Below are 22,141 nucleotides of genomic sequence, written 5' to 3' on the forward strand. Positions count from 1 at the left end.
ACATATTCATATATATATATCTTGTATTCATCCTACAATACACCGACACGATAACGACAACTACAAATACATCAAGCCATGATACTAAGATTAAGCAAAAGGTTGATCAGACTGTTCTTCTTCATTATAGGTTTCTCCGTCATACTACTCTTTTCTCTACATGATGACAGCCAAAAGGTTTTGAAAAGCTATCTGCCAAACTCTCTGGACATATCACAATACGTATTGCCAGTTTCTTCCAATACTCAGAAAAATAAACTTCAAGAACAAACATCCCACACCAACTCTTCAAGTTCAAACCATAACACAAACGCAAACTCTTTGCAATACCTAAAACATTTGGAAGAGTTACGTGCAAGCGATCCATTGTTCTACGATGAACAAGATATGGAATCCTTCTCAGATGAAGATTGGATGAAAGAACAAGAAAGATTGCAAAAAGATGAGGAAAATTTCGAACTCGCAATGGAGAATGCTTTGAAGATTAAGGCAAATGCAACTCAAAACTTGGGTAAAAACTCAACTCTGCGTTTCATGGAACCTGTCTTCGTCAATAGAGGTAGAAAACCAAAGGCTTGTTTCCTATTCACTATCAATAAGCATTCCAAATTTCAAACATTAGAAGATATCATAACCTCCGTTGAACAATTAGAATCAAGATTTAATAAACAGTTCAATTATCCCTATGTTTTCATCAATGAAACTCCATTCACTTCTGAAGAAAAATTGGCAATTCAAAATATTGTCTCCTCAGATGTCAACTTTGGTTTGATACCTGAATCCGCTCTGAACTACCCAGGTTGGATCGACCAAAATAAAGCTGCAACTGCAAGATCAAGATTATACCAATTAGATATGGGTTCCTCGGAATCATACAGATTCATCCAACGTTACTTATCAGGTTTGATTTGGAGACATGAACTCCTAGAACCTTTCGACTGGTATTGGAGAATCGAACCAAACATGAAAATTAATTGTGACATGCAATACGATATCTTTAGATGGATGCAAGATACAGGTAATATATTTGGTTTCACTTTATCGAAAAAGGAACCAATCGAAGCAATGCCAACTATTTGGGATACTTTGAAGAGTTTCCAAAAACAAAACCCAGACTTCATCGCTGACAAAAACTTTAGATCATGGGCTGATAGAGATAACGGGAATAAGTATAACACTTGTGAATTCTTATCTTCCTTCGAAGTAGCCTCTTTGGAATTCTGGAGATCTCCAGCTTTCAAGGCATTATTCGATTATCTAGATCATAAAGGCGGTTTCTTCTACGAAAGATGGTCAGAATCAGCAGTTCATACTCTAGCAACTATTTATCTATTGCCAAAGGATAGAATCCATTTCTTCCCAGAAATAGGTTACAGCTACGATGGTATGTACAATTGTCCATTAGATGATTTCATTTGGAAAGATAACAACTGTGTATGTGACCAAGGTAATGATTTCACCTTTGCAAAGAACTCTTGTACCGGTAGATATTACGAGGGTAAAAGTATTAAAAAACCAGAAGGTTGGCATCAACGTGCATAATTGCATCTCATACAGTCACTACACTGAATCACGCACCCAGTCACTCAGTCACCGCCTTATTACCTGCATTTTTTCATCTATAAATACACTTTTACCTCTACGTTAATATTTTTATAAATTTTATTTACTTAATTATATTTAATCAACCATGCTACTAAATTTATGACGTTGCCATATCCTTTATTCTGTTGTCTTCTTTATATGTTCAAAACAAACAATACCTTTAATTCTTCAATTTCACCGTCATTATAGCCTTTAATATCAAAAAAATTTATATCGATCTATATTAGAAAAGAAAAAAAAATCTCACGAATCGATGAGATGAGGTTTGAATTATACTTTTTATATAAAAAAGGTTGTTTTATTGCATTATAAGGACATATTTGAGGGATTAGGTTACTGAAATAAGGTTAATCAGGATGTCAACTTTACCTAAATATGTAGCAGGTCCAAATGACCCAATTTTACCACCGCAACTTTCTGATTTTAAAGATAAAACTACAGATGAAGTCTTTGAAGAGTTGAATAGAATGCCATTTTTTATGACAAAATTAGATGATACTGATGGTGATGGTGGTTCGAATGTGACTTTGGATGCTTTGAAAGCTTTGGCTTATGAAGGTGAACCTCATGAAATTGCAGGAAACTTTAAAAACCAAGGTAACGACCTCTATAAAGTTAAAAGATTTAGAGATGCAAGAGAATTATATAACAAAGCCATTGATGTTAAATGTGATGATGATAAAATTAATGAATCGCTATATGCTAATAGAGCAGCTTGTGAATTGGAGTTAAAAAATTATAGACGCTGTATTAATGATTGTAAAATGGCTTTATCTTTAAATCCAAAAAATATTAAATGCTACTTTCGTATGGCAAAGGCTTTCCTAGCAATTGAAAAATTTGACGATTGTAAAGAGGCTATCCAATTTGGTTTGAAATTTGATCTTGAAAATAAATCTTTATTGAACTTACTAGAAGTGGTCAATAAGAAAGAATTTGAATTAAAGGAAAAAGAAGAAAAATTATTAAAACTAAAGCAAGAACGTGAAGGTAAAGAAATTATACTGGAAAATGCTATGAAATTAAGAAATATTAATGTGATACATACACAAGAACCTCCTGAACTACTGAATGAAACTAAAATCTACTTGGAAGATCCATTGGATTATGAATCGCAATTAATTTTCCCAGCAATTGTAATGTATCCAACTACTGATGAATTCGATTTCATTGCTGCTGTTAGTGAATTATCTAAGGTTCAAGACTTATTGGAATTAGTCTTAGATAGACCACAAGAATGGTTTGAGGAAGAAGGTCATGAAAACTTTACTGAAAAAAAATTAGTTGCATATATGGAAACTTTATCTGGTGGTTTAGTTAAAGTTGGTAAAAAATTAGTCTTTCACGATATTTTGAAAATGGAGAAGCCATCTATTCCAATGATGGATAATGCCATAAAGATATATTTTGTTCCAAAATCTGAATCTGAAGCATGGTTAGGAAAATGGGATAGAAAAAATGCTATTGATAAAAGATTATAAGAGAATGAATGTTCAACTAATGTACTGTACTATAATTGATATTAAGAAATTTTCCTCTAAGGTCCTTCTAGGTGTTCTCTAATCTACCTTGAATACAGGATATAATGAGATTACTTGTATCTATCTAGATATTTATATACATATATATATCTATATATATCTTAAATGAAATATTATTTGATTTATAAATTAAATCTAAATTGAACCATATCAATTCTTACTTCTTGGTTAGCGACTGACGTGCTTTCAATTTGTTCAATCTCGAACTTTGGAAAATTTCATCTATATGCAATGGAGGAATTGAACCAAAAATTTGTTTTGGATCCCAATTCTGCTGAATTATCAGTTGCTCTTCTAGGTAGGGACTTTTAGCCCATGATGCAATAATTGTATTTTCGTCTTCATCTGAATCAGAAAATATTTCAGGTAAACTTTGATCGCCGCAGTGTTCATCCTTAGTAGCTTTTGATATTGTTATGCTACTGCTGCTACCACCTATTTTTGTTCTATGATCAACAGTATTCAAATCGTGTAAAACATTATGATTCAAAAATCCATTCTGAAGAAATGAATTATTCCGTTTACTCGAATTGATATTGGTGGATGGTATTTTCTTCTTGGTTGTTGTAGAAGATCTGAAATCTGTATATACGATTGGTTTTTGAATTGATTCTCTCTTTCCTTTAACAGTATCCTTCTTCGAAATAGTGCCCTGATTGGTAGGCTCCGCGGTTACATTAATAGCTTTCTGATTAGTTTTATCTTGATCATTAGATGCTGAAGAAATTAATTTAAAACGTGTAAGTCGATTATTTTGTGACTTTGCCTTGGTGTTAGAGTCAATCATGCCGTTGGTTCTCTCTGATATTGAATCTTTTTCCAACTTACCTGAATTTACATCACGTTTCTCTAGTAATTCTTCATTACTTACTAAAGAATTAGGATGTAAGCTTTTATTTAAGTTACTCTGTCTGATGGGAGATTTAGGATTCTTTGAAGTATTTATTCCATCTCTCTTAATCTTCATTTCTGAATGAAGATGAGAGTTGTTTGAAGAACTTTTGATCTCATATTTATTATGTCTAGAGTTTGATGAGTGTTTAAAAGTAGGTGAAAGCTTTGAAGTTACAGGCAAGTTAGGAATTGATTTCATCTTGCTATCTATACCTGACGTCCCGCTATTATGCTCATATCTATTAAGTTTGGGTATCATAGATTTTTTCATACTAGTAGGAGATGTAGTACGACTTGGTGTCTTACCATTGTGTAACCTTTCTTTAGTAGAGAATATGCTTTTCAACGCCTCTTGCATAGTAGAATCTATTGTACCTGTAATTTTGCTGTTAGCTGATGATCTTCGAATTGGTGAACCAGCCATATCAATTGAAGATGAGGACAGCCTAGCAGATTTGGAAATTACTTTATTTTCAAAAGATTTAGTCGAAATTGATGTTAATCTATCAAATACATTGGATGTAGTTGCCGTTGATCTTGTTACACTTGTAGTGATAGTTCCGGTTGTAGTGACATTAAAAGATGGACTCTTAATACTTGTTATTGTTGAATTATTAGATGGTGATTTTCTATCATTGGATTTGGAACGGCTTATATTATTTGGTGGTAACAAAGTATGTGAAATTGGGACACTTTCTTTGTGTATAGAGATCCTCGAATTTACCAAAGACTTTCTTGTTGAACTTTGAAGCACATTTGTTCCTTGTTGAGCTGATGTAACAGGTTGAACTATTAAAGGATCTTTGTTGGGTAATGGAACAAACATATTTGATCTTCTTTTGGAAATATCTCTTAAAGAAGATTTTCTGGTCCTGGTTTTTAAAATAGGTTCAGTATTGTTAATACTTATCAATGAAGTGTTTCTAGAAACTTCTAATTCTGAATCACCCTTTGTGGAGGTATTTGCATTTTCTAAATCTTTTCGGGACTCACCTGAATTTGTATAACTCAAAGCAGAGTGATGACTTGAAGAAGTAATAATTCTTGTTATATTATTGCTACTATTCGAAGTTGATTCTTTTAGCAGCCTATCAGCCTTGTATGGAGACCAAGGAGATGACTTTCTAGAACTATATTTTAAAACTTTTGAGTTTTCGTTACTTGTAGTATTTTCAATAATATTTGAAGTTTGTACTTGTAATTCTTGGGTTGCATTATCCTCTGCTAATGATTTCGGTGTTACACTAGGTAATATATTTTCTCTTCTATCAGGGGTATGGATATGATTATGGTTATGGTTATTATTCGTGTTAGTGTTTGGATTTATGTTTTCGATATCACTTGAAGAAAGTTTATTTTCTAAAATGCTTAAATTGGTTGATCTATCTGTCAAATTGAAGGCTATTGTTTTCTCTGGACTTACTAAACTATTCTTATTTGCCAATTTATTACCCCCGGATATATTAATATGCTTAGAGTTATCCTTAATAAAACTGTACTCTTTATTCAACCAATCACAAGTATCATTAATAACTGAATTAATTTCTTGTTGGCCATTCACCAAAACATTATTCAACTCGTTTAATGACTCTACTATAGATCTTGAACCCCCTGCTAAAGTTTCTGTCTTTTTCTTTGCTGCCTGTATAGCCCAATCCATATTGCTATATGAATTGATCTATTTTATCCTGAAGACACAATTGAGCCATAGAAATTAATTAAGACTCCAAAAATTTAACAAAAATAATGATAACAATATAATAATAAACACCAAATAAAACAACAATCCCAGAATTATTAATCTCTTTGTAATCTTTATTTATTAATCTTAATTTTAGTTGTAATTTTATTTTATTTTATGTTGTTTTATTTTATCTTGCTTTATTTTTATTTTTATCTGTATCTTTTTCGATAAAATTAATAACCAAATTGAATTTCCTTCCCACTCAACTCCAAAGTAAGATTGGACCGCTGTGAATCTTGTGCCAATTTGAACTTATGTCATTAACTGTTAAGTCAGTTCCTGTTTTTATATCAAACTTGATCTATCTATAAAGCTCATCACCACAAAACAAAATTTCGCGTTGTTATAAAAATATAATATGATCACGTGGTTTTGGATATTTTTTGCTTTCTATTATTATTACTATTATTATTATTAGATATTATATATTATTATTTAAACTGAAGGATGATTTATAAATTAGAAATGGGTATTGGATATTGGGTATTGGGTAAAAACCTAATAGTTCTCAGCGGAACTATAAAGTAAATTTTGTTGAATTAAATATTTTTTTTATTCTTTTTCTTTCATTAAAGTAAACGTTACATCTCTTTCCCTTGAATGGAATATAATTACTTTGAATTGTTCATTATAAATTAGTATTACAACTGTAAATTATATTTAGATTTAGTTTTTGATTGATATAGTGTAGTGCAGTGTAGTGTATAAAGTTGATGGGAAAGCGTCGGGTATTTGTATTTGTATATTTGCAGAAGCTGGGAAATTGAGTTAAATTCACTTCTTTTCATTGATTTTTTCATTGGATACATTTAAATCAATCTTTGGGAAATTATTACAATCCCCAGATTCTGGACAATTTGCAAATATTTTATTTTCAGTGTCTATCTTGTTCAATTTAGCAAATTCTCCAAGACTACTGAAAATTCCAGTACTATTTCTTCTAATTTGATTTTTAGTATCGTTCATGATATCAATGGACGACAATCTGTGTGAATAATATGTCTTAGTGTATTCTGGTTGGTCCTGGCTATTATCCAGAATATTAAATGAAATTGGAGTTTGTTGCCGCCTGTGAATACTCTTACTTCCAATTTTATTGTCTGAATATCCAAAGCCCAGATTGGGTCTTGGATATTCCTCAGGTGGAGTGATGCATCCTTTCCTCTCCGGACTTGATTCTGACGTCACAGGTCTAGGGAAGCTGAAATTGGTTGCGCTACTAAATTCATCATCACTTAATTGGAAAGCACTTGACATTATATTCAATTATACTTAAAAGTGGTATTTCAATTAACGGTAATGATACTTAACTCAGGATTGCTTTCTTTTCAAGCAGATAGCTTTTTTCCCTTTCTTGTAATTGTTTGAATTATTTTAGGCCTGTCAGTTCGAAATTAAAAAGCAATAATGCGATGTTTTATTGCTCTCAGATGTTTAACAAACTGAATGATATAGAGGTTGTTTATATTTAATCTATTTAATTAGTTAATGGATTCAAGTTAAGAATGGCAAATAAAAATATTATTACCATATCTTTTAATTCATAAAAAAAAAACATAATTAAATTAATTATAATTTATAAAAACATTTTTTTAATTACAGATGGATCAGAATTTTCATTGCAGTTATATATCAATAGTATGGCGTTTGATATTTAATTGAAACGGTTGATATTTGATATCGATCAAATGTAGAGGACAAGAATAAGAAAAAAAATAGAATAAAACAGAAACGTCAAAGAATCCTCACTAAACGAAGCATAGAATTATGAAAGCTCTTCATATTCTAGGCACCTCATTCTGTTCTTTACTCCCTAAAAAGGAAGTGTAATTAATGAATTTAAAAACTTTAATACAAGATTAATTGGCGTGTTAAAAAATTCTTATTGCTGAAAAATTGTTAATCGAAAAAAGAGGCAGAGATAAATTTCAAATTCTTGCGTAGTAACCTGTCTAAAGTGGAGATGTAGATACAGGATGTTTGAGTTTGAACTTAAATTCTAGAAGAAGCATTCTCATTAACTCCCATTGTCACTTCTCAATTGACGAAACACTTTAATAAAAAATTATTAACAAAATTAATACAATGTATAGTAATTGGTATGTTGAGGTTAAAATCGAAAGAAGCAAACCTAAGTAGCTCCATGGGAAAGTAAAAGAAAGAAAGTTGGGTATTACATGTGGAATGGAACTAGAGTACTGAAGTAAGCCGGAGTCCAGAAGTTTAATTTAATTCAGTCAAGTTCAATTCGATAGATAAAACAGATAATTTATTAGATAAGTAAGTAGGCAAGTAAATATGTATTAAAAGCAAATATGTACAAATGTTTGTCTGTTTCTCTTTGAAGAGTTTCTTATTTTCACTCTATATGTATTTGAGCAATGTGATGTAATTTATTTCTTCTTGTCTCGCACAGACCTACCCTCCCTATTTCTCATTGCTATTGATTGATACCTCAGAGATGTGGTTTTGTACTTTTAGACATATGTCTATGCATGATGCAATTAGTTACATGGCAGCAGAACTGGTAATGGCACGAGGATATGAGAGAGGGTCTTATCTATATTTTGATAAAGAATGAGTTGCATGCTCTGACGTGTTCGTGACATCCTCTATTCTTTGGTGCAATAATCGAGTAAAATAAGAAACGCTAATGGACGTCACCAAATATTTCCATTATGGCAGATGTAATGGGGTTAATGCAAAACCGAGAAGTGAATTGAATAAAATTATATGGTGGGTTGGATTAGATTAGATTACATTACATTACATTACATAAAACTACGATAAAGAAATAAAAATCGAAAGGTTCCTATGACTGCGCCGCAAGAATGTGCGCAAGATATGGATTCCCATACAAATAGATATCATATAACTGCCTAGGCTACCCTCCCAATGGATTCAACAAAGGGTATCTCCAATTTCAAGCTGATTGAAAGAAAAGCATTTCGAATTGCATATAGACAGTTCTTACTATATATGCAGTTTTCTTATCAATATAAGCAATCATTCGATCATTAATAATCGATATAATGATATAGATAGTGATGAAACATAAAACGTCTTATAACTTGACAAAAGGTCCAATTCAGTTCCCCCATTGTATCGCTGCTGTCGTCGCTATCATTTTCAATTAGAATGCTCTTTTAGGAAAATTAACGACTTTTTATCACAAAGGAAGGGTAACTAAATAAAGCCCAGCAATAAACAGACAAACAGCCAAATTTTGCTGGTTTCGATGGGAAAAAAAAAAAGTAAGAGCGACACTACAGACGGGACGATACCAGTCCAGACGGAATAAATAGTAGCAAAGTTAGAAGGGTTTCGATGATTAATCAATTATAAGACAGATGAGTATGTTGTTGTTACGATGGTTGAGACTCTTATAACAGATATATATAAACAATTGGAGCCAGCATTATGTTATGAAGTTTGTTTGTTTATATATTGTTTGTTTAGTTTTTTGTAATCTTATTCTTGACGGTTAGTTTACAAGATGCTAATGTATGGGTAATCTGAAAAACCCTATAAGTTCTTGTTTCTTGCTGGGTTTGCAGGATACTTTCTGTTATTAGGAATGATAGATGTGGATAATGAATGGTTCTTGGAACTCTCGAGTAGGGGAATTGTTTATATTTCTAATATATTTGTTTGTTTGTTTTTGTTTCAGTATACTCTCTTGCTTTTGGTGTTGGTGCCATTGCTTTGCTTGTTTCGGGAGATTAATTTAAACTGACACCGTACTTGATAGAAACTCTTGACCAGTCAGTTTTGCTATATCAGAGTAAATCCGTATGTCATTAAATAAGAATGTTGTTTCGTATTAGTTAACCATGCAGCAATACTGTAAAATAATTTATTTTGGGTTTTAGGTCACAGTCAGAAATCTATACCCCTAGCATAATGCATAAATATATATATATATGACAATATTTTAAAAACTATTATAAATTAGTATCCTTAAAGTAGTTACAATTTTAGACAAAAACTGTTTTTATTAATTAAAGTCACCCAAAATTAAGTAGACTATACTTGAATATATTATTCTTTCTTCTCACTTCCCTTCATTTTTATTTCATTTCATTTTTTGGTGTTTAGTGTATTTGAACTTCTGTATTTCATCAAATTACTCTAATTTACCAATAGTTAATCACCGACGGTGTACAAGTCATTCATTAATATCTATCTATTACATTGATTAAATCCATCTCTGTTTTTGTAATATTTTACACTATAAGAAAATATACACAGTCAAACAATCTAAGAATTAATACAAGTTAATTTAATATTTCCACTTTTTTAAGATTAGATGCTATATTGAGAAGAAACTAGATCCCAAGAGAATAAAGATTAATTTTTGATATTATAATTTATTTTACCTTTTTTTATATCCTTTCACTTCTTTAAAGTCATTCATTTTATTTTTTTTTTATTCAATTTAATTCAATTCAATTCAAGAAATTTCATTAAGAAATTAAAGTCACTCATTTAACAGAATTATTTAAGTCATTCATTTTTACAAGATTTAATATCACACTATCGACAAGTAACTGACTATTGTTTAACTGGGTCCAACTATAAAAAATTTCCATTTGAAATAGAATTTATATAGCGTTGCGTCAGTTATCAAATAATAAAATATAATAAAACAACAAAAATTATTTAAAAATATGAAATTCTTTTCCAGATTTGTGGAAAAGAGGAAAAGAGAAGCACAACATGTAGATTTGGTAAATTACAGGCCTTTAAAGAAAAAATCTTCAGATGAATCACTTTCAAAAGACTACATCAACAATTTGAAGAAAAAAATTGACCCAATTGAAACTTCAATTGATTTGGTTAATGGATTACCAACTCCAAATTCATCCCCCCTAAGAAATCAAAGTAATTCATTAGAAAACGATTTTTCACAATTAAATATAGTCAATCAAAGTAACAATCAATCAATTGCAAATGTCAGTTTCATTAACCCTTCAATTAAATATGAACATGAAATTTTCCAAATGCCAGAAATTTTGGAAAAAATCATTGGATTTGTCAAAGAAATGGATGACCATGAGGCCAATCAATCCTCTGATGCAATTGCAAAGTTATGTGGCTATAGAAGAAAGCCACAATCTTATAAACATTCATTGATGATTTATAAAGATCAAACTAAGGCAAAAAGAGTTTGGGATGCCTGTAATAATCAAACTGATTCCTTCGAAAAAAATAATTTTGAAGGCTCACTTCATAATTGTTTAAAAGTCTGTAAACTTTGGTATTCGATTACAAATAAACATTTAACAGAGCATCTTACCTTTGAAAAAGATTCCCGATTACAAGAATTCTTGATGACTTATAATGGCACAATTAGACCAAAAAGTTTGAAATTTAAGTCAATTAAAGCCAGATGCGATTTAAGATCATGGACACACACAAAATTGTTTGATTTATCTAATACAACGCATTTAGAGTTTTCTCTATGTTCTACTATTTTACCACCAATATCTTGGTTTGATGACCTCAGGTCTTTGAAAAGCTTAATCATCCTAGGCAATAAAAATATCAATGATGAGTACTTGATTCAAATTAGCTCTAATGGGAAGCTAAAATATTTAGAGACATTGGACTTAAGAGCCTGTGATCAAATATCAGATGCTGGGATAGTTGCGATTGCCACAAATTGTCCTAATTTAAAATATATTAATATTGGAAGACATAAAAATGGGCATATTATCACAAGTCTTTCCGTCGCTGCATTAGCTAAATATACATCTATCGAAACATTAGGTATCGCAGGTTGTGATGTAACTGATATTGGTATTTGGGAATTAGCCAATCTTTGTGGGAACAGGATCAGTAGATTGTCATTGAACAACTGTAATTCGTTAACAAATAGAATAATACCCATAATTTGTAAATATGGATTATTCCCAAAATTAGCAGTGCTTGAAATAAGAAACATTTCGCAAATTGAAAATACTATTGATCTTGTACATTATAAAAATTGGAAGAAATACTCGAAATTACCATTTCTAATTGAAAGTTGTGAAAGGATAACTTCTCTGATTATCAATGATGAGGAAAAACTTAAAAAATTGAACTCTCTCACTGCATTAAGAGACATGACCCATTGGGTTAACGATCCTAACGATGAAAATACTAATAATGAATAAATAAATATGTATATCAAGAAAAAAAGAATACATATACATAGCAACAAATTTTATAGATACCACCCCATACTTAACTAATAATAATAACGAAAATTGCATATAATACAGAAAAAATCGAACAAACGCTTTAACATTTATTGAAGTATAACACCAAATTCCTCTTAATTTACCATCACCATCTTTAAAGTTTATTACAATTACAAGAAAAACTACTACTTGAACAAATTTAATCGCCATAAAAGTTGAATTGACGTATTTAACCAATCTATTTATTTTACTACTTTTATATTTTTTACCTGAATGTTACTGGTCAGTTTCATGTCATTTCTGGTCTGACCTTTAAAATTCTTCGAAGTTCTTTAAAGAAACCTTTATTTTATAAAAAGCGAAAAATATCCAAAGTTGACTACTTCTCCTATTAGAACAGTTGCTATTTCTTTAGGTGATAAGGACTAAATCTAGGGTAATATTGGTCAATTGTGGTATTCCAGTGATAGTGAAGTATTGCAGATTAATATATTTTATTTTACTGTGAAGATGTTGGACTCTTTTATGACCCAATTGGAAATTGTTGGTAACCGTAGTAAATGTGTCAACATGTTACTATGGTCTATCTTTGGCTTTGGTGTTTTAAAGGCTACTACTTTGATTTTAAGAATCATGGCATGTTTTGTTGATTTGTTTGTTTTACCACCTGTTAATTATTCCAAATATGGTTCAAAGAACGGTAATTACTGTGTTATTACAGGTGCAAGTGATGGTATTGGTAAAGAATTTGCATTTCAAATGGCTAAACGTGGATTCAATTTAATCTTAATCTCAAGAACTTTGTCTAAATTAGAAACTCTACAAAAGGAAATTTCTACCAAATATAATGTTAAAGTTGAGGTTTTGGCAATTGATGTTGCTAAGGATTCTGAAGATAATTATTCAGCAATTAAGGAATTATGCGGTAAATTCCCAATCACAGCTTTGATTAACAATGTTGGTCAATCTCATTCTATCCCTGTTCCATTCTTGGAAACAGATGAAGATGAAATGAGAAGAATCATCACTATTAACAATACTGCTACTTTAATGATTACTCAAATTATTGCACCAATGATTATTAAAACTACCAAGGAATCTTCAAAAAAGACCCGTGGTTTGATTTTGACAATGGGTTCCTTTGGTGGTTTGATTCCAACTCCATTGTTGGCTACATACAGTGGTTCCAAAGCTTTCTTGCAAAGTTGGTCAAGTTCTTTAGCTGGTGAATTAAAAGAACATAATGTCGATGTCGAATTGATCATTTCTTACTTGGTCACAAGTTCCATGTCCAAGATTAGAAAGACCTCTATGATGATTCCAAACCCAAAGACGTTCGTCGCTTCTACTTTAAGAAATATTGGTAGACGTTGTGGTGCTCAAGAAAGATATGCCACCATTACCCCATACTGGTCTCATGCCTTATACCAATTGGCTATAGTCGAAGCAGTTGGAGTCTACTCACACTTAGTAAACTACATCAACTACGTCTTCCACAAATCTATCAGGATTAGAGCTTTGAAGAAAGCCGCTAGAGATGCCAAGAAACAATAAACGCTACTATACACACACACATACATACATACATACATGTTTTGTTGATTGGTCCTAGTTTATTTTGTTGTTGTTTTTTGTTTTAATATGAAAACCCATCTATAACTATTCTTTATTTCTATATAGCTAAAGATTTAATATTTTTTAAGAGAAACAATTAAACTATTCTTATCAAACCCAATCTAATCCAATCAAACCTGATAGAATGCATCCCAAACGTATAGCATACTTTGTCATAACAAAACCAATCTTTCGTAAACATACCCTTGACACTGTTCTTATCGTGTGATCTTGGTTACATACTAAAATATCAATATTCGTTCCTACTTTCCATAAGGCTTTTCACTGAAAAAATATGTAAAGGTAAGCCTTTTTTATAAAACATACACACACATATGTTAAATAACAAATGTGTTTATGGTTGATATTGTTTGAGTAGATTCAGATATGTTACTTGACCAGTGATCATTGGTGACTTGAAACTAGATTGTTTGGTTTTGTAGTATCGAGAATCTTATCAAAGGAAATAAATTTTCAATTTTAATTATTATTTCAGTTCCAATTAAGATTTGAATCTAATCAAAACAATAGTTAAACTAGTGGCAGTGATTGTTAATTGTTTTAATATTTTTAGGAATGAGTAGTGAATTAGCTAATTATAAAAGGTTGGAGAAAGTTGGTGAAGGTACTTATGGTGTTGTTTATAAGGCTTTGGACCTTCGTCATGGTCAAAGAGTTGTTGCTTTGAAGAAAATTAGATTGGAAAGTGAAGACGAAGGTGTTCCAAGTACAGCTATTAGAGAAATTTCACTTCTAAAGGAATTGAAGGATGATAATATTGTTAGATTATATGACATTGTTCATTCTGATGCTCATAAATTGTATTTAGTTTTTGAATTTTTGGATTTAGATTTGAAAAGATATATGGAAAGTGTACCTAAAGATCAACCTTTGGGTGATAATATCGTTAAGAAATTTATGATGCAATTATGTAAAGGTATTGCATATTGTCATTCCCATAGAATTTTACATCGTGATTTGAAACCTCAGAACTTGTTGATCAATAGAGATGGTAATTTGAAATTAGGTGATTTTGGTTTAGCTCGTGCTTTTGGTGTGCCTTTAAGAGCATATACACACGAAATTGTTACTTTATGGTATAGATCTCCAGAAGTGTTACTAGGTGGTAAACAATACAGTACTGGTGTTGATATCTGGTCAATTGGTTGTATATTCGCGGAAATGTGCAATAGAAAACCTATCTTCAGTGGTGATAGTGAAATTGATCAAATTTTTAAAATATTTAGAATATTGGGTACTCCAACTGAAGCTGTTTGGCCTGATATTGTTTATTTACCAGATTTTAAGCCAAGTTTCCCGAAATGGCATAGAAAAGATCTAGCTCAAGTAGTTCCCTCATTGGATTCCAATGGTATCGATTTGTTAGATAAGTTATTATCATATGATCCAATCAACAGAATAAGTGCAAGAAGAGCTACCGTTCATCCTTATTTCCAAGAACCTTAGGTTAAAAAGTATAGCAACTAATTTTTATGATATAATGCATTATTATTGGACTACTTAAACTATATAAGCTTTTATTTTTATTAGTCCTCTTTTTAAGATTTAATATAATATTAGATTAATATTTAAACTATTTGTATATGTGTTTATTTTAATTTTATTAATTAAAAGTTATTTTCTGGCATGCTGTAACTATTCGCTCTTCAAATATTTATGTACCTTATCCTATGAGAATTATGAATTGCTTGTTGATTTCAAATAATGAACAATATTTCATAACTCCCAATGCTCTAGAATCTATTCAATATCGATAAAGAATCTAGATTAACTTATTGGTTTATGTATTCAAGTTGTACTTATTTTTTAGTTGTGTGGGTGGGTGACATTTGATTCATTCAAGTTATTAGGAATATTTATATATTTTACTAAATATCTGACAGTAATTTGATAATTCATCTTGAAAAGAACATTTATATAATTTTAATTTCATTTAGATATAGTTAAAATTAAAACTTCTTGTTTGACATAACAGTCATTATAAATTATGGTTCAGGATTACATTATTCTGCGAAAATTGAAGTTGTGTTTAACTTTTTTCTTTTAATTTTAGTATTATTTAAATTAAAGTAATGGGAAAGGAATGATTGAGTATAGTAACTGTAATCTAGGAATCAAATTCCAATATATATATCTCCTGTAGGTTAAAATCTGGTTCCTTATAAATTTTAATATATTATTCTAGAAAAATATCTTTGGACTCATTTTGAAAGTACTGTGATTAGAAATAATCATAAAATTTGAAAATTAGAACTATACAAGATTGGAATTCAATTAAAATAATAGTTTCAGAAATATAAAACCATACAGTTCACTGACAAACGATATATTGTTTAATTAAAACATGATAAAAATTATATAATATAAAACCAGTATAAGAATAAAGATACAAAATAGTAGCCAGGAATTCCTAGGCTAATATAACTATTGCTACTGCTGTTTAAGCCAAGGCAGCAGATGAACCAGCCTTGTTCAACCAGTTGGAGACAGTAGAGTCTGATAATTGTTCATCGAAACTTTCATCAACTTCGACAATGTGAATGGTCTTATCAGAACCACGGAAGATAACTGCAGCCTTCATAGTACCGGAAGTTGGTCTAGAGAAGTAATCTTGGGTACCACCACCACCAGTAGTAGTACCATCGTTACCTTGACCATCATGGATGTGGGTAATCAATTTATCAGAACCTGCACTTAGGATTTCGAATAAATCTAATTCACCACAACCAGTACTCCAACAAGAACAGGAAGAAGAACCGTATTGTAAAGTACGTGGAATCTTGGCATTCAATAACCAGATAGCTGGCATGTCTTGGTTGTAACCACTGCCAGAAGTATCACTTGGCATAGTAAATTCAAAGACAAAGATTTTGTCATCACCACCGAAACCGTGGTATGCTGGAATACCTTCTCTGTAGAAACCACAGTCACTACCACTACAAGAACTACCAGAGAAGATCATGAATTCCTTACCAGAAGCAACGGTAACGTCACCTAAAGCTTGGGCTGAACCTGCACCACTGACACCATCAGAGGCAGCAAATGAGATAGAGTTACCGAAACAAGAAGACCAGATACCAGAACCTGCGACACCACCTTGGTGGTTCATGAAGACACAGTTATCAGCAGAACCTGGGGTGAAGTAAGAAGATCTAGTCCAGCCAGAACCTGAAACACTAGATTGAGAAGTAGAAGAGGAACCAGATGAGGAGGAGGTGGAGGTAGAAGTGGAACTGGAAGAAGTAGCTTGTTGGTTGTTGTTGTTGTTGTTGTTGTTGTTGTTGTTGTTGTTGTTGTTGTCGTTGTTGTCGTTGTTAGCAGCACTGGTAGTTGGGTTAACAACGGTAGAAACCTTGGTGTAAGAGGTTTGTTGAGCAGAGTCACCTGAATTAACAGGTTGACCGTTACCATCAACGTAGACGGTAGAAGTGACTTCAACGTATTCAACAGCTACATCTCTCTTATGTTTGTGAGCAGCTGGAGCACAGTTTTCAGTGTCATCTTTAACTTCTCTCTTTTTCATGGTAGTAGAACCACTGTTTGGATAATAAACACCGAATTGGACTAACTTGATAGGACCTCTGAAATGGACAGATAATTCTTCATCCAATGGAGCCAATGATCCTGAGAATGAGAAAGATTCTTGGTTACAAACACAAGAATTTTCATCCATGCTGGTAACGTCCTTGTAAGCGCCTGAGTAACCTACGTTACTGTAAACGACAGCATCTGTTTGAGAACAGTAATAGTTACCGTTAACATATGAACAGTCTGCACTGACTAAACCTGCTGCAGTTAAAGCAGCTAATGATAGAGTAGTAAATTTCATTTTTTTATTTTTCACTATAAACTAATAAATAAGAAGTGTCAAAATTAGTAGTTAAAAGGCAAAAAATAAAACAATTTACGAAATTATGCAATTAATTGTGATTTAACGATACAAAAAAACCAAAATAAAAAATAATGAATGACTAGTAGTTGGATTGAATGAAAGGATTGACTTTATCGTTATTAAATTAACGTTCTTATTAGAAAAATGAGTTTTCTTTGTTAGTTGTGTAACAGTTTTAAAGAATATAGGTGTAATCAACGATCTTTAATTGAAATAACAAAAGACAAAAATGAAATCAGCAAGAGAGATATATGGAACAAGAATAAATATGTCAAGAGAAACAGACTTTATTTATCAAAATTAAAAAACAAACAGAAAAATTCCATTTTATAATAAACAAACAGATTTAAAAAAAATAATAATGAATTAATGGTGATAATATATACTGAACATGTAGACAGGAAACAAAAATGAAATAATCAATTTTAATTTAGAGTATTTAAAATAATAAAAACAAAAAACCAATTATAAAAATAAAAATTGAATGATTTCATTTCGATTCACCAAAACAAATAGTCCCACATCATTCATTATATTAGAATTTCATCTGGATATTTAACAAATAAACTTTTGAATTGGTTTGATGCTTAATTTAACAGAAATTGATACTATTTTTCACAACATTTTTTTTTTTTCAATTGAACATTGCATAGCACAAAAAACCAACTGCATGCAATGACACGACTACCTCTGTCAGTACCAAATAAGAATCCTCCAGCATAGCATAACCAAACAAAACAAACAGACAGACAAATTTCAGTGTCTGTTTGTTTTGTTTGTTTTGTTTGTTTTGTTTGTCAGTTGTACGATAGAGAATTCTCTCTTTTTCATCTAAGCCTTGTCATAGTAGTGGTGAAGTTCGTTGTTTTCCTTGAGAGAGAGACCAATACAATTTAGAGCTAAGCTCAGCTCAGGTTTTTACCAGATCATCATGCCTACTGATAATATAAAGTATGTCTACTTCTGCTGGTGCTGTTGTCATAGCCCACAGATATATTGGATTAATTCGATTCGATTGAAGTCTCTGTCTCTGTCTCTGTCTCTCTACTGTCGTGAATTAAATCCATATCATTGATTTAGTTTTGATTTCGAAATTTTTCGTAATGGCCAAAATCGTAGTGGGAAAGTACAGCATGAACTTGTTTCTCCCTTGCTACCCAGATCCTGAAACTAAACAGTATTTTTTATTAGAGTAAGCAGGAGAATTCTTTGTTTTACAGATGAACAGTTTAGGATTCTGTGTAGGAAAGGATATCTATATCTCTTACCAGCATTCCTATTTAGGAAATCCACAAACAGGTCTTGTATTTCTTTTTTTTATCCGATTTTTTCTTAATTTTTTAATTTTTCAGTTTTTTTCGCGTGACCGCTGCCAGATCTGTCTGCAGTACCTCCTTTTCTTTTTCGTTGCAGCTATCTGTGTTTGTGGACAATTTAGTATCGTTTGTACGTCGAATTGCCAGCAAAACACAAAAAGCCAAACAATAAACAAAATTACCAAAAACAAAAAGAAATTAAGCAAATTTCTTTTTGAAGTTCAATAAAGAATACACCGCAGAAGAGAGCGACAAGAAATAATAATAATAGTATCAATAATAAATTTTTATTTTTATTATTGTTATTGTTATTTTTAAAGTATCAGATTCGTTCGGACAGAGATTTTGTGCACAGAAACAGAAACAGAAACAAATCTGGTGTCTGCAGTTTCTTTCTTTTTTTTCCTTTTTGTGTTTTTTTTCTTGTCTTCGTGTGTTCTCATGACCAGCAAATTAAATGCCAAGTAGGACGTCGGTTTCCAGTGCTGGTATGCTGGGCACGCAGATTGTATCGCATCTAATGGGTAACAGAGACAAACACCGGACAGGAGATATTGACAAAACAGGAAACTGGAATTTCGATATTGTTTTTATTCCTCTTCCTCTCTTACAGGCCTCTCTTCTCATTCAATTTTACCGTATCTGTACAAAAAATCACTTTATATTCTGAAAATGGCAATATTATATGATGGAGAAGGTCATGTGATGTTAGATTTGTTACAAAAAAAATAAATTTAACTTCTCTTGAACAGACAGGCAGATACAAATTTTTTCGTGTTGTTTGTACATTTTGTTGCCGCAACACGTCAACTAGTGGGAACAAGTGAATTCGCGTCCTTGTTTTTGTCTTTGCATAATTCTTTCTAACACATCTAAAACTTATGACGAAATATCGCTTTCTCCCAAATCTAGACAGCAACTGTAACAGTATCTGTAACAAAACATCCTTCCTCTACCCTACCCCCCCTATTATTGCATGGACTCATTTAAAAATCAAACACAGACATCGTTATAAGAGTACTTGCTCTTCTTACTCCTGTCCGTGGGAAACACCAAAATTTAACCGTAGAATTCAGGTCGATATGTATTGATCCCTTTGAAATTTTTTATGTACAACAGTGTAAATTACATCTAATGTCTCAGCTATCAAATGTCACCTTTCTCCCTCGCACTTGTATTTAATTACGCTTCTGCCCACAAACGTGATCATACTAGATTTAGAAACATTTTTTTTCTGTTTTGGATCATATCGAATTAAAAGACTTTTCTGACACACATATGATTTCGCAACAACCAATACATATTTCATCTCCATTCTTATTAGAGTTATTTTATTTCATTTGGATATACTTGGTTCTCGTAAGAATAAGGAACTTTTTACTGTCACCCTTCTAATTAATCTCCGGGGCCCGACTATAATGTCCGTTGTTTAGCTATTTTTAGAATCTTGATTTAGTCTTGGTCAACATGAAAGGCACAGTCATTGAAAAATACCAACATGAGTGGCTTAGCAATGCTAACAACGATAAACCTAACCGGCCTACTAGCTGACCATATTATATTTTTTTCAACGCTGTTTGATTCAAATATAACTTCCTACTCATCAATGACTAATCATCATCAGATTTACGTAATGAAATCAGCTTTGGATATTATCTCTATATCACCCAAATCTCTTTACAATGAGATGTTCGTTTAGACAAAATGATTCTATCATTTCTTCACATCCCTTTATCTTGGAATGAAAGAGTGAAACTGTTTTAAAACAAAGAATTATCGAACAAGACTAACTGTAGGTCTCCATGAGGTTACAAATTATTTATATATATCAAGCTTAATTTTTAACATCCAAAAACACTTGGATATTCATGACAACAATGGTTCAAGTTCATAAAAATGATCCTCACAACTTTTTGAAGATTCTCATTTTAGATGAATGTCACGCAATGCACTTTTAGGTACAAGTAAAAACATATTCAATTAGATGAGGATAAACTGAACAATTTAGAATATTTATTACACCTGATCGCTTATTGTTTAAATCACAAAGGAAATTTTAATATCCCTTTGAAGATACCTATCTTCTACTTAATTAATTGTTCATATGTATATCCAGGACGACAATTTGAACATAAGTAATTGAAAGCGTCCCACTTTCAGTCTCAGAATCAATGCAGGTTAATATTTGAAGGTTTTACTCCTAAATTCATAAATGTGATGATGGCTACTATCAATAAATAAAAATTACATTGTCATCTTGAAATTTTTATAAATTCATGTCATTTATAGTGAAATCACTTAATTCTTGTATCTTACAGGGAAGAAAGGATATGAGCAACAGGAATATTGTCATCCTTGCCAAATATTAATAATATGGAAAATGTAAAACGATAAAGAAAAAATCTTGGTAAAAAATAAATCTACTTATGTATTCAATATTGGTTATTTAATTTATCTCAATACCATCACCAAACTAAACAATGATTCAATACAAGTATTAAGCAATGATTACAATGTTTCATTTAATAGGCCGAGATGCGTTTAGTTGAATAAAAATAGTTAACGCAATTGAGAAGTATTATCTTTCAATTAATCACCACCATTAAATGGACCGAACTTCTACAAATTATAATATGATCAAAAAGAAAAACAGGAATCAGTCTATCTTAATTTCGATACAATGACTTACATTTAAGAAACATCTTTATTCAAGATAAGTAAAGCAACAATAAGATAGATATCATATACAATATTATTTCAAGTAATCGATTCCATTTGAATGGACTCACTGACTGCCTGTTATCCTATCCTCCTATTTATCATCACACAATAAAATTACAAGCGATGTGTACCAGTTGAGGTACGTGAATTACCTTGTAATTAATTAACATTCAAATATCTAGAACAACAAGAAGTTCCTAAAGATGTCATAAGAGAGCATTACAACGACGAGAGTTGCCGAGATAAGTTTCTCGAAACTAAAATGAAAATTGAACTACAAGCAATTTGGAATCGTGAATTATCAAAATTTATAAGATATCTCGAAGTTTTTCTTTTTTTTTTTTTGATCATATGATTAATGTTGGACTAAGGAAAGCAAAAAGACACAAGAAATATTAGCCACTTGAACCATCAAGTTTATACAAGAATCGAAACTAACTCTAATCAAAATATTTAACAACTATTCATCCCGCCACATGCATAATAGCAATACCTTAGTTTGAGCTTTCCCCTGTTCTTTCTTCTTATACATCCATGATATCTTCAATTACATTCCCATAAAGATCAAGTAATTTTACCACTTATCAACTAAGTTTGACCTCAGCTTC

The 22,141-nt window shown here is 31.3% G+C and overlaps 8 protein-coding genes across 8 annotated transcripts; 5 read left to right on the top strand and 3 right to left on the bottom strand.

Annotated features, from left to right (window-relative positions):
• Window positions 1–78: 78 nt before the first annotated feature.
• Kpol_513p1 (glycosyltransferase family 15 protein) lies at window positions 79–1,542 on the top strand (the record flags this gene model as incomplete). The annotated part of the gene is made up of 1 exon (XM_001644293.1): window positions 79–1,542. The coding sequence occupies one exon, from the start codon at window positions 79–81 to the stop codon at window positions 1,540–1,542; it is 1,464 nt and encodes a 487-aa protein (XP_001644343.1).
• Window positions 1,543–1,961: 419 nt separating this feature from the next.
• On the top strand, window positions 1,962–3,086 carry CNS1 (HSP70/90 family co-chaperone CNS1; the record flags this gene model as incomplete). Its single annotated transcript, XM_001644294.1, has 1 exon — window positions 1,962–3,086. The coding sequence occupies one exon, from the start codon at window positions 1,962–1,964 to the stop codon at window positions 3,084–3,086; it is 1,125 nt and encodes a 374-aa protein (XP_001644344.1).
• Window positions 3,087–3,303: 217 nt separating this feature from the next.
• On the bottom strand, window positions 3,304–5,700 carry SLI15 (Sli15p; the record flags this gene model as incomplete). Its single annotated transcript, XM_001644295.1, has 1 exon — window positions 3,304–5,700. One exon carries the CDS (start codon window positions 5,698–5,700, stop codon window positions 3,304–3,306), a length of 2,397 nt encoding a protein of 798 aa, XP_001644345.1.
• An 858-nt stretch (window positions 5,701–6,558) lies between these two features.
• On the bottom strand, window positions 6,559–7,041 carry ICS2 (Ics2p; the record flags this gene model as incomplete). The annotated part of the gene is made up of 1 exon (XM_001644296.1): window positions 6,559–7,041. One exon carries the CDS (start codon window positions 7,039–7,041, stop codon window positions 6,559–6,561), a length of 483 nt encoding a protein of 160 aa, XP_001644346.1.
• A 3,413-nt stretch (window positions 7,042–10,454) lies between these two features.
• Window positions 10,455–11,942, top strand: AMN1 (Amn1p; the record flags this gene model as incomplete). The annotated part of the gene is made up of 1 exon (XM_001644297.1): window positions 10,455–11,942. The coding sequence occupies one exon, from the start codon at window positions 10,455–10,457 to the stop codon at window positions 11,940–11,942; it is 1,488 nt and encodes a 495-aa protein (XP_001644347.1).
• Window positions 11,943–12,479: 537 nt separating this feature from the next.
• IFA38 (ketoreductase) lies at window positions 12,480–13,523 on the top strand (the record flags this gene model as incomplete). The annotated part of the gene is made up of 1 exon (XM_001644298.1): window positions 12,480–13,523. The coding sequence occupies one exon, from the start codon at window positions 12,480–12,482 to the stop codon at window positions 13,521–13,523; it is 1,044 nt and encodes a 347-aa protein (XP_001644348.1).
• Window positions 13,524–14,159: 636 nt separating this feature from the next.
• Window positions 14,160–15,050, top strand: CDC28 (cyclin-dependent serine/threonine-protein kinase CDC28; the record flags this gene model as incomplete). The annotated part of the gene is made up of 1 exon (XM_001644299.1): window positions 14,160–15,050. The coding sequence occupies one exon, from the start codon at window positions 14,160–14,162 to the stop codon at window positions 15,048–15,050; it is 891 nt and encodes a 296-aa protein (XP_001644349.1).
• Window positions 15,051–16,044: 994 nt separating this feature from the next.
• Window positions 16,045–17,433, bottom strand: TOS1 (Tos1p; the record flags this gene model as incomplete). Its single annotated transcript, XM_001644300.1, has 1 exon — window positions 16,045–17,433. One exon carries the CDS (start codon window positions 17,431–17,433, stop codon window positions 16,045–16,047), a length of 1,389 nt encoding a protein of 462 aa, XP_001644350.1.
• Between the last annotated feature and the right edge of the window lie 4,708 nt (window positions 17,434–22,141).

Source organism: Vanderwaltozyma polyspora, genomic scaffold, assembly GCF_000150035.1.
Source record: "Vanderwaltozyma polyspora DSM 70294 KpolScaffold513 genomic scaffold, whole genome shotgun sequence".
Classification (NCBI taxonomy): Eukaryota; Fungi; Ascomycota; class Saccharomycetes; order Saccharomycetales; family Saccharomycetaceae; genus Vanderwaltozyma; species Vanderwaltozyma polyspora.